At 28.7% G+C, this 12,007-nt stretch overlaps 2 protein-coding genes across 2 annotated transcripts; one reads left to right on the top strand and one right to left on the bottom strand.

The window, feature by feature from the left end:
* Nucleotides 1–786: 786 nt before the first annotated feature.
* On the top strand, nucleotides 787–7,300 carry PmUG01_11053200 (conserved Plasmodium protein, unknown function; the record flags this gene model as incomplete). The annotated part of the gene is given in 4 exon segments (XM_029006203.1): nucleotides 787–1,057; nucleotides 1,356–3,724; nucleotides 3,739–7,080; nucleotides 7,235–7,300. The coding sequence occupies 4 exon segments, from the start codon at nucleotides 787–789 to the stop codon at nucleotides 7,298–7,300; spliced, it is 6,048 nt and encodes a 2,015-aa protein (XP_028862716.1).
* Nucleotides 7,301–9,287: 1,987 nt separating this feature from the next.
* DHHC2 (palmitoyltransferase DHHC2, putative) lies at nucleotides 9,288–10,576 on the bottom strand (the record flags this gene model as incomplete). Its single annotated transcript, XM_029006202.1, has 4 exons — nucleotides 9,288–9,401; nucleotides 9,559–10,080; nucleotides 10,228–10,355; nucleotides 10,486–10,576. The coding sequence occupies 4 exons, from the start codon at nucleotides 10,574–10,576 to the stop codon at nucleotides 9,288–9,290; spliced, it is 855 nt and encodes a 284-aa protein (XP_028862715.1).
* Between the last annotated feature and the right edge of the window lie 1,431 nt (nucleotides 10,577–12,007).

Genomic DNA, 12,007 nt, shown 5'->3' with positions numbered 1-12,007 from the left:
CCTCTTTTTTGTCGCTTTATCATGAAAATTGTTCTTTCTCATATATTTTTTTCCATTTTTTTTCCATTTTTTTTTCCATTTTTTTTCCCTTTTTTTTTTCTTTTTTCTTCATATAGAACAAATTGAATGAAATATCACACAAAGGAAAAATACTGAAAGAGGGGAAAAATACATGTACTTATAAAATGTATTGAGGGGTAGGGGAGGGAAAAAAAAAAAAATAAAAATAAATTGTGGGAGGTTATAAAAAGCTTGAAATGTTACAAAGAGAGAAATACAAAACATTTTGAAAAAAGGCAAACATAGTAAAGGAATATTTTTCTTTCCCACAAGAAAGAGTTAAAATTAAAAAAAAAGAAATACTACTAATGACAGACACAGAGAAATAGCTTTCATTCAAATAAAGCTTATTTTAAAAAAATATTTTTAACATTCATGAGTACAATTAAATAGTATAAAGCTATTTGAAATTTTGGCAAAAACATATTTTTAGAAGCACATATTAGAAGAAAAGTACAGTACGAAATATTATTATCCCAGGAGAAGCTTCCGAACGTATGCTTTGGTAGTAGTGGTACATAGTAAAGGCAAAAGCGGCATAGTTGAGAGTAGTTGTGTAACCGAACATACGAATAACCAAGCAGCGTAGTTACAGGAGGAAGAACAGTCAAACAGTAACAAATGCAATAAGGAAGACTACTTAGTGGAAAGACTAAATTTTACGTAGAGCTTTTTTTTTTCTCCATTTTGAGTAGATTATTTGCTAAATCGAACTACTCTGATAAGATGGAAAAGAAAAAAAAGAAAAAGCATTTTTCTTTTCAAGGTTACTTTAAGCAGTCAAAGAATAGTACAGTCACTGAAGAGAATGATAATAATATCATGGCTGAGCAGAATGAATATGACTTAGGTGGAAGGAACGAAATCAGAAAAGAATTTTGTAAAAACCCGCTAGGATTAGTAGCTTATTATCGTTGTACAGAAGGTAGAGATGTAACCTTAAATGACCATTCAGGGTGTAATAGAACAGCATGTATAAAAAACTACAAGCAGCATGGTAATGGTACAGCATTTTAAAAAAAAAAAATTAACTCCGTAAAAGTTTTCTGAACAAAAAGAGGAAACGCCCTTTTGTTTTTTTGTCGCTCCGTATTTGTGTGCTTCCCACATTTGCGCATTTATTGCATTTTTTTTTTTTTTTTTGCATTTTTTTCTATTTATTTCATTTTGTTCTCTTTAGTCTCCTTTTATTTCATTTTTTTTCATTTTATTTCCCATTCTTTGTCCATTCTTATTTTCACCTACTTTTTCCCTATTTCCCCTCACTTCTTCCTCGCGCACCCCCCATTTTGTAGACTCACCGTGGATGTTCAAACTAATGAACACGCAGCTACTCTATTTTCAGGGAAATGAGGAAGAGAAGATAAAGGAAAATTACTGCTTAAAACTAAGCGGAAAAGGTAAATGTTACATTGAGATTGAGTCAGATAGCTGCTTGGAGCTGTTAGGAGGGAATTACAGCACGAATGAAAAGAGCATACATATAAAAAATGAAATACAAAAAAGTTTGTCTAACGAAAATAATGAAGGGTTTACTTTTGAAATGTGGATTGGGTTGAAGGAAAATCTTTTTTATGATGAAAAGGAAAAAAAAAAAGAAAAGTATAAAGATAAGGATAAGGATAAACACAAGGATAAGCACAAGGATAAGCACAAGGATAAGCATAAGGATACATATGCAGATGAGAAGGGGGAAAAAAAAAAAGAAAAAAAAAAAAAAAAATGCATCTGCTTAATTCAGAAAGGAACTGAAGAACAATGTGAATGGAGTATACACTTAATTTTTGATAAAGACGAATGTTATTTTGTAATAAATTTTAAAAATAAGAAATTTCGTTTTGATTCTTTCCCTTGTGAGTATATAAAAAGTATAAAGTTAAATAATTACTACTGGAGCAATGTTTCAATCATTTTTAACTTAACCATTGATCTTATATATATAGTATTAACAGGTGATGATAATTATTTTTTAAAAACTTGTAAAAATGGTTATGCTATTTTTTATAATACATATTTATATGCTACGAACTTTTTTATTGATTGTAATTTTAAATTACCCCTATGCATCGGTATGAAATCAAATAATGAGAATTATAATATTGATAGAAGTGATGATAATACTATTTCGAATGATTATAATATGAAGAGTTATTATAAACCTAGTAAAAGCAAGAAGAGTAATGAGAACACAGATTTCATCTCTTTTTTAGTAACCGAGATACGACTATTTGCTGCAAGTAGATCAGCCGATCTTGTAATGAAGGAGCATAAGTATATGTTACATTCGGACCTTCTGTCAACTATGCGCACAGAAGATGATGCTGAGGGTAGTGCAACAGTAAGAAAAATGAAAGAAAAGATGGAGTTCGCCAATGAGGGTGATTACGACTGTAGAAAAGGCAGCAGTGGCAGTAATGGTACTCTGGGGGAACGTACAGCAGGAGCAGACTCACGGTGTACCTCCACCCCATCCAGAAGTAACTCCTTAGGTAAGCACACTTCTGAACGGGGGCATTCTGATGAAGGAATGGAAAAAAATAAAAAAAATAAAAAAAGTAAGAATTATGAAAAAGGTAAGGTACGTGATAAAAGTAAGATACATTATAAAGGTAAGACAGATGATGAGGAAAGGAGATGGGATAGTGTATCTTCTGACAGGAGAATAAGCAAAAAGACAACAAGTCACATGGTAGGGGATAAAAGAGATAAAAAATATGAAGACGATAATCCAAATAGGGGAATGCGAAAAGCGCATAATGACAATGATGATAATACAAACGGACAGGGTAACTCATCTTTTAGAGGAAAATGGAATCATGAGGATAGGCAAGAGTTGAAGAACAATTGGCAGTATGGGGGTGATGACCATGGTAAAAATAAGCCCATCACGGAAAGGTGCGACGCGTTTAACAACGAGATTGAACGGATAAAAAAAAAATTTATCCAGCTTGACAACGAAATAAAGGAAAGGAAGGAAGTAAAGGACGGGAAGGAAGTAAAGGACGGGAAGGAAGTAAAAGAAGGGAAGGAAGTAAAGGACGGGAAGGAAGTAAAGGACGGGAAGAACGTAACAGATGATGATAAGTTGAAGTCGTACTGTGAACAAGGTGTGGATGATGATAGAAATGATGAAAAGCGCATAAACGGTACATCTCTATCGAAGCAAGATTTCTTCAAGTTTGATTCGGATGAAGGATCCAACAGATCTGCAAGGGATAATTTGCGTTCCTTTGCAAAGGTTTTATCTGCCCACTCGCAGTTATCTGATGATGACCTTTTTTCAATTAAGGAAAGTGAAAAGGTTAATAGTAGTGATAAAAAGAACAGAAGATTGAAAAGTGCAAATAACTTCTCCTCTGTAGATAATGATGAATACACATACAAGAACAAAAGGAACGAATTAAATGAAGAGAAATTGGCTTACTATTCGAATTTACCAAATAGGAATAAAACAAACAACAAAGATGAATCTTTATTTTTTAATTTTTCTGACCATAATGGTAATAATAATGATAGTAGTAACAGTAATTGGAATAGTAACAGTAATTGGAATAGTAACAGTAATAGTAATAGTAACAGTAATAGTAATAATAATAGTAATAATAATAATAATAGTAGTAATAATAATAATAGTAATAATAATAATATAATAATAATAATAATAGTAATAGTAATAATAATAATAATAATAATAATAATAATAATAATAATAATAATAATAATAATAATAATAATAATAGTTCCTGTATGGGAAAAGAACGAGGTAACGATTCAAACCTGATGAGTAAGCGCAGCAGTTTTTCGGATAATGCTAATAAGTATATGGATGGTAAAGATAAAAGGAGTGAGGGAAATTCGAAAAAAAAGGCTTTTATTGAAATGTCGGGAAGTGGAAACCAGATTGGAAAAAGTATCAAAAGGATCGCACCAGTCAGAGCAAAGGGTAATAGAAGTGGCAGTGTTAGCGATAATGGAAGTGACAATATCAGTGGTAACGTTAGTGCTAATGGAGATGGATGCAGTGATGAGGAGGTGAGTTACTTCCTTAATGAAGTAAAAGACAAGTTCAAAGGGGAACTCTTCGATGCCTTTTTAAATAAGCTGCTTGGAAGGACTTTGCATTTAAGTAAAAGAGATAAGGGGAAAATTATGGAAATAATTAAAAAGGAGATAATAAAAGAAGCTAAAAAAAATAGGAATGAAGAGCGAAAATTAAGCAAAGATTTTATCAGGGAAAAGTACTATGAATTAGTTAAGAAAAAGGAGCAGCAAGAAGAAAATAAGTTTTACCAAGAAATAAAAGAAGAGTTAAAAAAGACAAAGGAATTATCACCACTCGAGTTGGACATAAGTAACTATATAAAGGAAAATCAACTCATTAATGAGTATTATGTGAACAAGTACAAATGCAGTAGTGAAAAATCAGGCAGATCAAGTGAAGATAAAAGTGAAGGCGTGGGTGGAGGTATATATGAAGGCATGAACGGAGACGTGGACGGAAGCAGGAACAGATGCATGGACAGAAGCATGAACAGAAGTATGGATGAAGGCATAAGGAAAAATTTTAATGGAGAAAATTTCATAAACTTCGATTGGTTAAATAAAAATGTAAAACTGCAAGAAGGTGGGCAAGAAGAGCATAATTTGATGAACTTTCATGCTCATAGGAGCATCTCCCCCCTTTCTGACGCAAGTAGATCCATTGTTAACTTAAATTATGGAGGAAGAAATACCCTGGACTGGGGGGTAAAAATGCATGAATGGGGGGAAGCACCCCTTGTGGATGAAACTCATCGTACGAGTGAAGCTTACCATAAGAATGAATCAAACCATGGGGGAGAATCCCACCAAAGGAACGACACTGAAGAGAAACGATCGGATATAAGTGATTTCACATTTAACAAGTGCAAAAGTTATAAGGAACAAAATAAAAAACATGAACAAAAAATGAGAAATCAGGTAAAACATCATGTAGTTCATGGTGTAAATTATAATAAGGGGGAAGGAATAAAAGGAAAAGGTATGAATGTAGGGAAAATCGCAAATAAGAATGACGAGCCTCCTTTACGACCTTATGGAAATCCTAATGAAAAGTATGTTTTTCTTAACAGAGTAAATGAAAAGCTGGATGGAAAGAAGAAGCATAGATCTAATCCTGAAGGTAATGATAGAAGCTCCCAGTTAAAAGGAGGGCATGACAAGGATAGTTTAGAACAAAGAGCAGTAGGTATGAGTGAAAAGCGTGAGGACAGAAGTAGTGTTGATATGGAGGGGAGTTATTGTATGGAAGAGGAGGAGCTAAGTAATGTCGATGTGGAGGAACCTTGTAGCATCGTTGCAGAACAGAATAACACCATAACAGCAGATGGCGAAATAAACCGAGGGAAAAAGTTTTACAAGTTTATTGTACCGTTAACCCCATACGAATTGTATATGATAAATAAATTTTACCAAAAAGGTATTAAAGAGGAATTAAAAGAATTTAGGAATAAAGATTACGTGCGTTGTTCTAAATACATGATTCCAACAGTAACATCAAGAAGTTCATTTAACATGACATATATTAAATATAAAATTCATATGATGAAATCATTATTAAAAGTTAACTTAAAATATATAAAAGAGAAAAAGTACACGAAAGCATTAAAAGTGTGTGTAAGAAATGGGGAATACATACGAAACTTCATAAGAAGCTATTGTATATTTAAAACGAATGTATTAAAAAAGAATCATAGGTATTTTGAGATATATTTGAATCTAGATCGTACATATATAACAATGGATGAGTTAAAAAATATACTGAAAGCGAATGTCCGAAATATTATTATTTGTAAAATTTTAATATTGATTAATGAATATAAACATTATAAATATATAGAAAATTCTTCTCTCATTTTAATTCTTTATTCAATATTGTGTAGAATTATTGTTAATTCAAAATTATTAAATGTTATTTTAAAAAAGTTTATAGTACACTTATTTTTAAGAGGATGTTTATATTATGTGGAAAAAATGTGTAATTTCTTTTTTTTGTTATTTCCATATGAGAATAAACATTTCATTATATCACGCATATACAATCTTTCTAAAAATTCTTTTCTGAGATATTCGACTTGTTATAAAAGTAATAAATATGCTCTTATCAATAATTACCACTACAATTTTGAAAACTGTATAAAGAATTTCTCCCCTGAGTGGGGGTACTATATATATACTACAAGCAATTTTAATATATTTTCCTCAAACATTAAATTTAACGGATTTTTAAAAAAGAATGTAGACTTTTCCATAATTTCAGATGAACAGTGTAAATCCTTATTCAATGAAAACAACTCTGCTGTTATATGTAACGTGGTTGGAAATGATGCAACACAGTATGGCAATGCTCATACAAGGGATCAAAGTACAGATCAGGAAAGAAGAGGTAATAACAAGGGAGAAGATACCGGGCTGAAAGCTTCCCATAATGGGGATGTGCACATTTGTAGTGCTAACAACATGGATAAGAGCAAGATGATCGTACTGCACGAAGGAAATAGGTGTGATAATGTAAATTTACCTGTACATGATGTGCATAACGAAAAAGAAGAAACCGATGAGAAAAAAGGTGTAAAGAAAATTTCTCTATATAACTACTTACTAAATTATGAGAAAAAAAAAAGGTACTATTACATTGTTGATGATAACATGAAGCGTATTCAGTTTAGTAGAAAAGAAACAAATTATAACTTAGAAACTTATATCCAATTTAATAATCAGAATGATACAACAAATGAACAAGACAGTATGTTAGATCATCTTATGAAAAATGTAAATTGTGATGCATACTTAAATACTTCCATGTATCCTTATAAGAATACACAATTACTAGGAAATTGTCCATACTGTAATAATTCCTTTAAATATTTTACCCGAACATGTAACGTTTGTCAAAGGCATGTGCACATTTGCTACTACTTCTTTATTTACTGCACATACAAGTACCACTGTGAGCTGTGCGATGCAACGTACTCCGATAAGGTATAGGCAGACAAGTCCAAAACGGAGACACGTTTGTACCTACACACCTTTGGGTGTGCATAAACATGTGTTATATGTTGTGGATATGTGTATATATACATTAATTCATATATATATATATATATTTTTTTTTTTTTTTTTTCCCCTTTTTTAGTGTCTGGATCATTTCAAAAGAGGCTTTACCTGTTTTTATTGCGGTTTATTTTTCATAAGGAAATAGTTAATTATTCAAAGAAGCGGATAGATACATGTAAGCATGATGCGTGTGGACGAGTAAATATTTGAATCCCTCAATAAGTCGAAGTTATAACCTATAACAGTTTTTTCTTTTCTTTTTTTTTTTTACCATTTTATTAGTTTACATTTATTTTTTCCCCATTACAACTTATCTTATTTGATATGTGAAAAGGTGCCCCCCCTAGTTGACTGTACTAGAACAGGACAGAACTTATATATATATGTATGTATGTATGTATGTATGTATGTATGTATGTATGTATGTATGTATGTATGTATGTATGTATGTATGTATGTATGTATGTATGTATGTATGTATGTATGTATGTATGTATGTATGTATGTATGTATGTATGTATGTATGTATGTATGTATGTATGTATGTATGTATGTATGTATGTATGTATGTATGTATGTATGTATGTATGTGTGTATGTATGTGTGCATATATATCTCTGTATTGTAAATAAATTTTTTTTTTTTTTTTTTTGTTAATTTTACGCAATATTTAATTTTTTTATACATATGTATAAGTGTACATGTATATTTTTATCTATATATACATTAATACTTCAAAAGACGTGCGTTATCTGTGCGTGAGATCTGCCGATGGATGGACCATTTTATTGCTTTTAATTTTATTTTATTATATTGTAATATATCGTATTATCATATCATATGTTATTTTGTTTAGTTTTGCTTTGCTTTGCTTTATCTTGTTTTCATTTTTTGGTTCTTTAATACCCTTTTTTTTTTTTCTTGTGATCTTTTTTAAAATTAAGCATACATATAAATTTTGATCTTCAACGTATTTTTTTTTTTTTTAATCAACGAATTTTTTTATCAATGTTTTAATGTTTTCTTAACAAATTAACAAAAAAAGAAAAAAAAGGAAAAAAAGGAAAAAAAGGAAAAAAAAGAAAAAAAAGAAAAAAAAATTTAATTTAAAATCTATACCCTAAACATTATCATAATATATCATTATGTATCATGTGTCATCACGTATCAACATGTATTCATTTATGTATTATATACATAAAGAGGAGAAAACTCATTTAGCTGAAAATTTAATTTTACAAAAAAAAAAAAAAAAAGAAACATTGAAAAACCTCAACACATGAAAAAGTGCTTCTAATATTTTAAATATGAAGCGCTATAATAAAATAAAAAAATTATACATATATATATATATATATACATATGTATCTATTCATATATATACACCTTTTGACGACAAAAAACTTCTGAAGAAAAAATGTGTTACGCTTTTTTTCTCGATATATATTTTTCCAATCAACATGTACAAATATTGGGTTGAACAAAAAAGGGGAAAAAAGAACAAAAAAAAAAAAAAAAGAAAAGTTATCTTATGAGATGATAACAGAAGAGAAGAACGTGCGATTAAAAAATATGTGCGTGTGTTCATATATGCATATGGGGGGGCAGGGGTATATATATACTCGTATACAACTTGGACAGATGCGTAAAAGGGAAAATGTGTATGCAGACAGATAAAGAAAGAATGCTTCAAAAACAAAAGGGGTATTTGCCTAATGCTCTTATCAAACGAACAATTATACATATATGTCTTTATCCATATCTACATCTACATCTATATCTATACCTATATCTATACCTATATCTATATCTATATGTATCTATCTATCTATCTATATCTATATCTATATATCTATATATATATATATATATATATATATATATATATATATATATATATATATACTAAACATCCTCTTTTCTTTTGCAAATATATTAAATTTTATAAATTAAAAAAAAATTAGTACATCCATCATCTTTTTATTTATCTATGTCTCAGTTTATCTAATAATTTGCCAACCTGTTAATCTATCCATCCTTTTATTTATCTGTTCATCTACCTCTCAACCTGTCTACCGTTCTACATATCGACCTTTCTACCTATACATCCATCTCTATTTTTTTATTTCCTTTCAAATATTATTTTCGTGCATAACACTAACTCTCCAACGGACCCCATCACCCGCGGGTCTATTTGATATGCACTGAAAGGGGCACATCCAACATAATATGTTGTTACCAAAAACCTATCAAAATGAAAATACATGTACATGTGCATGTAGATTCAGGTTCATGATGCGCATGAAAATGGGTAAACATAAAATGTACTTGTAATTTATACATGTGTGTGTATGCACGTATATATATACACATGTACATCCTTGCGTGCTCTTTTATTATAACCTGTTTTGCATTGTCTTCACATCCTACATTGTATATGTTATATTCCTGGTTATATATATCCATATTTTCAATAGTAGTTGAATTTTTCGAAATTAATTTTAAATGAAATTTAGTAAATGGTACTAAAGCAAAAATTAAAACGAACGTCAAAAACAAAACAATAGATGCATAGGTATATTCAAGAGCTACAAAAGATGACTTTTCATGAAACCCATCATCTAAATATGCATTAGCATTATCAATGAAAATATAATGAAAAGTTTGAACAGCAACAATGAATAGACAAATTAAGCCATAAAATAATAATTGAATAAAAAATCTTCTATTAAAAAACCCAACACAATTATTTATCCATGGACAGTGATGATCCATATTTAATACACATCTATTACATGCTGAACAATGATGAGTCCTGTCTGGTTTCCATACATTACATATTTTGCAGTATCTTCTTCTTTTTACATCATCTCCCACATAAAAACCCCAGTTGCGTGGGACTTTCCCTGGGTCCGTTGATGCACACTATGAAAAAAAAAAAAAAAAAAAAAAAAAAAAAAATTTGCACAAGCATGTATGTACAAGTATATATACATTTACATATATATGCATATGTACGTATACGTACATGCATATATATCCGTACGTATGTGTGCTATTTTTAATTTTTACTTTTATGAAACTCAGTAAAAACAAAAAAAAAAAGACATGAAACACGGCGGCTATTGTAAACGTGCCACTTCTATATGGAATGAACCATGACCTCAAAACAATTCCTGTGTACCCTATATATATAAAGGCTACAAAAAATGAAAAGAAGAATATAATATAAATAAGGGAACAAAAAAAAAGATCATTTATAAACCATTTTAAATATTGTACATATATTCTAATTGTTACAAATTTTTTTTTAATTATTTATATTCTTACTTAGTATAAAAAAAACAATAAATATGAATAAATTACCACCTCTCTTTTTTTCGTGTTTCCCTTGTGGAGCCTGCATATATTTAGGTCTCATTTTTTTTTTTTTTTTTTTTTATTGTAGTTGTTTATGTTAATGAAATGCACGCACACAAACACACAAACATTAAGTTGTAAAATAATGTTCCTTTTTTTTATAAAAATTAATAATTATTCTTTTATTATTCTCCTCACTGATCTTGATCTTTGTCTTTGTCTATATATCTGTAACTTTATCTTGATTTTTTTTTTTTTTTTTTTTTTTTTTCTATTTGTTTTAATTTATTTTATCTTTCATTTGTTAAGCTATCTAGGATGTACACATATATGGGTATATGAACATATACACACATATGTACATATAACTTAAATGTTGAATATTGAATATACAATATTACGTTCTAAATGTTAAGCAATGAGAGTAATATTTACATGATCATATTTACGAATCCACAAAAAAAAGAAAAAAGAAATAAAATATAAAATAAAATAAAGAACAAAATAGAAAATAAAATAAGGAACAAAATAGAAAATAAAATAGAGAATAAAATGGAAAATAAAATAGAGTATAAAATGGAAAATAAAATAGAGTATAAAATGGAAAATAAAATAGAGTATAAAATGGAAAATAAAATAGAGTATAAAATGGAAAATAAAATAAAAAATAAAATGGAAAATAAAACAAAAAATAAAATGGAAAATAAAACAAAAAATAAAATAGAAAATCAAATAGATAATGAAATAGAAAATCAAATAGAAAATCAAATAGAGAATAAAATAGAGAATAAAATAGAGAATAAAATAGAGAATAAAATAGAGAATAAAATAGAGAATAAAATAGAGAATAAAATAGAGAATAAAATAGAGAATAAAATAGAGAATAAAATAAAGAATAAAATAGAGAATAAAACAGAAAATTAAATAGGGAATAAAATGGAGAATAAAATAGAACACAAAATATAGAATAAAATAAAATAAAATAAAATGGAAAATAAAATCTATTATGTAATCATTTAAATAATATTACAACGGCGTAATTAAATTTTCATCACTTGTTATAATATGCTGTCATCATTTATATAAATTACAAAATCTTCAACGTTCCTGCTTAATAATTCTACACGCACTACATATAGTATGCAAATGGTATATATAAATATAGTAATGTCTATAATAGGACGAAATGTTACAAATACCTAAAGGATTCAGTAAAACAGGCAAATTTTATCTTTTAATAACTTAAGAGTATCATTTAAAAAGATTAAAATTATGTTATTCCCCAAGTATACATGAATATGTAACTGCATCAAAGTCTTTTTTTATGTACTTCACATAGCCACCTCATTTTCCTAAATTTTCACAAAAAAGAATAAAAAAACACAAATAAGCGAAAAGAAGCGAAAAGAAACAAAAATAAACGAAACAAAAGAAACAAAAATAAACGAAACAAAAGAAACAAAAATAAACGAAACAAAAAGAAACAAAAATA

The sequence above is a fragment of the Plasmodium malariae genome, assembly GCF_900090045.1.
Source record: "Plasmodium malariae genome assembly, chromosome: 11".
NCBI classification, from domain to species: domain Eukaryota; phylum Apicomplexa; class Aconoidasida; order Haemosporida; family Plasmodiidae; genus Plasmodium; species Plasmodium malariae.
Note: the sequence above shows the minus strand (reverse complement) of the source record. Positions and strands in the feature narration are given on the sequence as shown.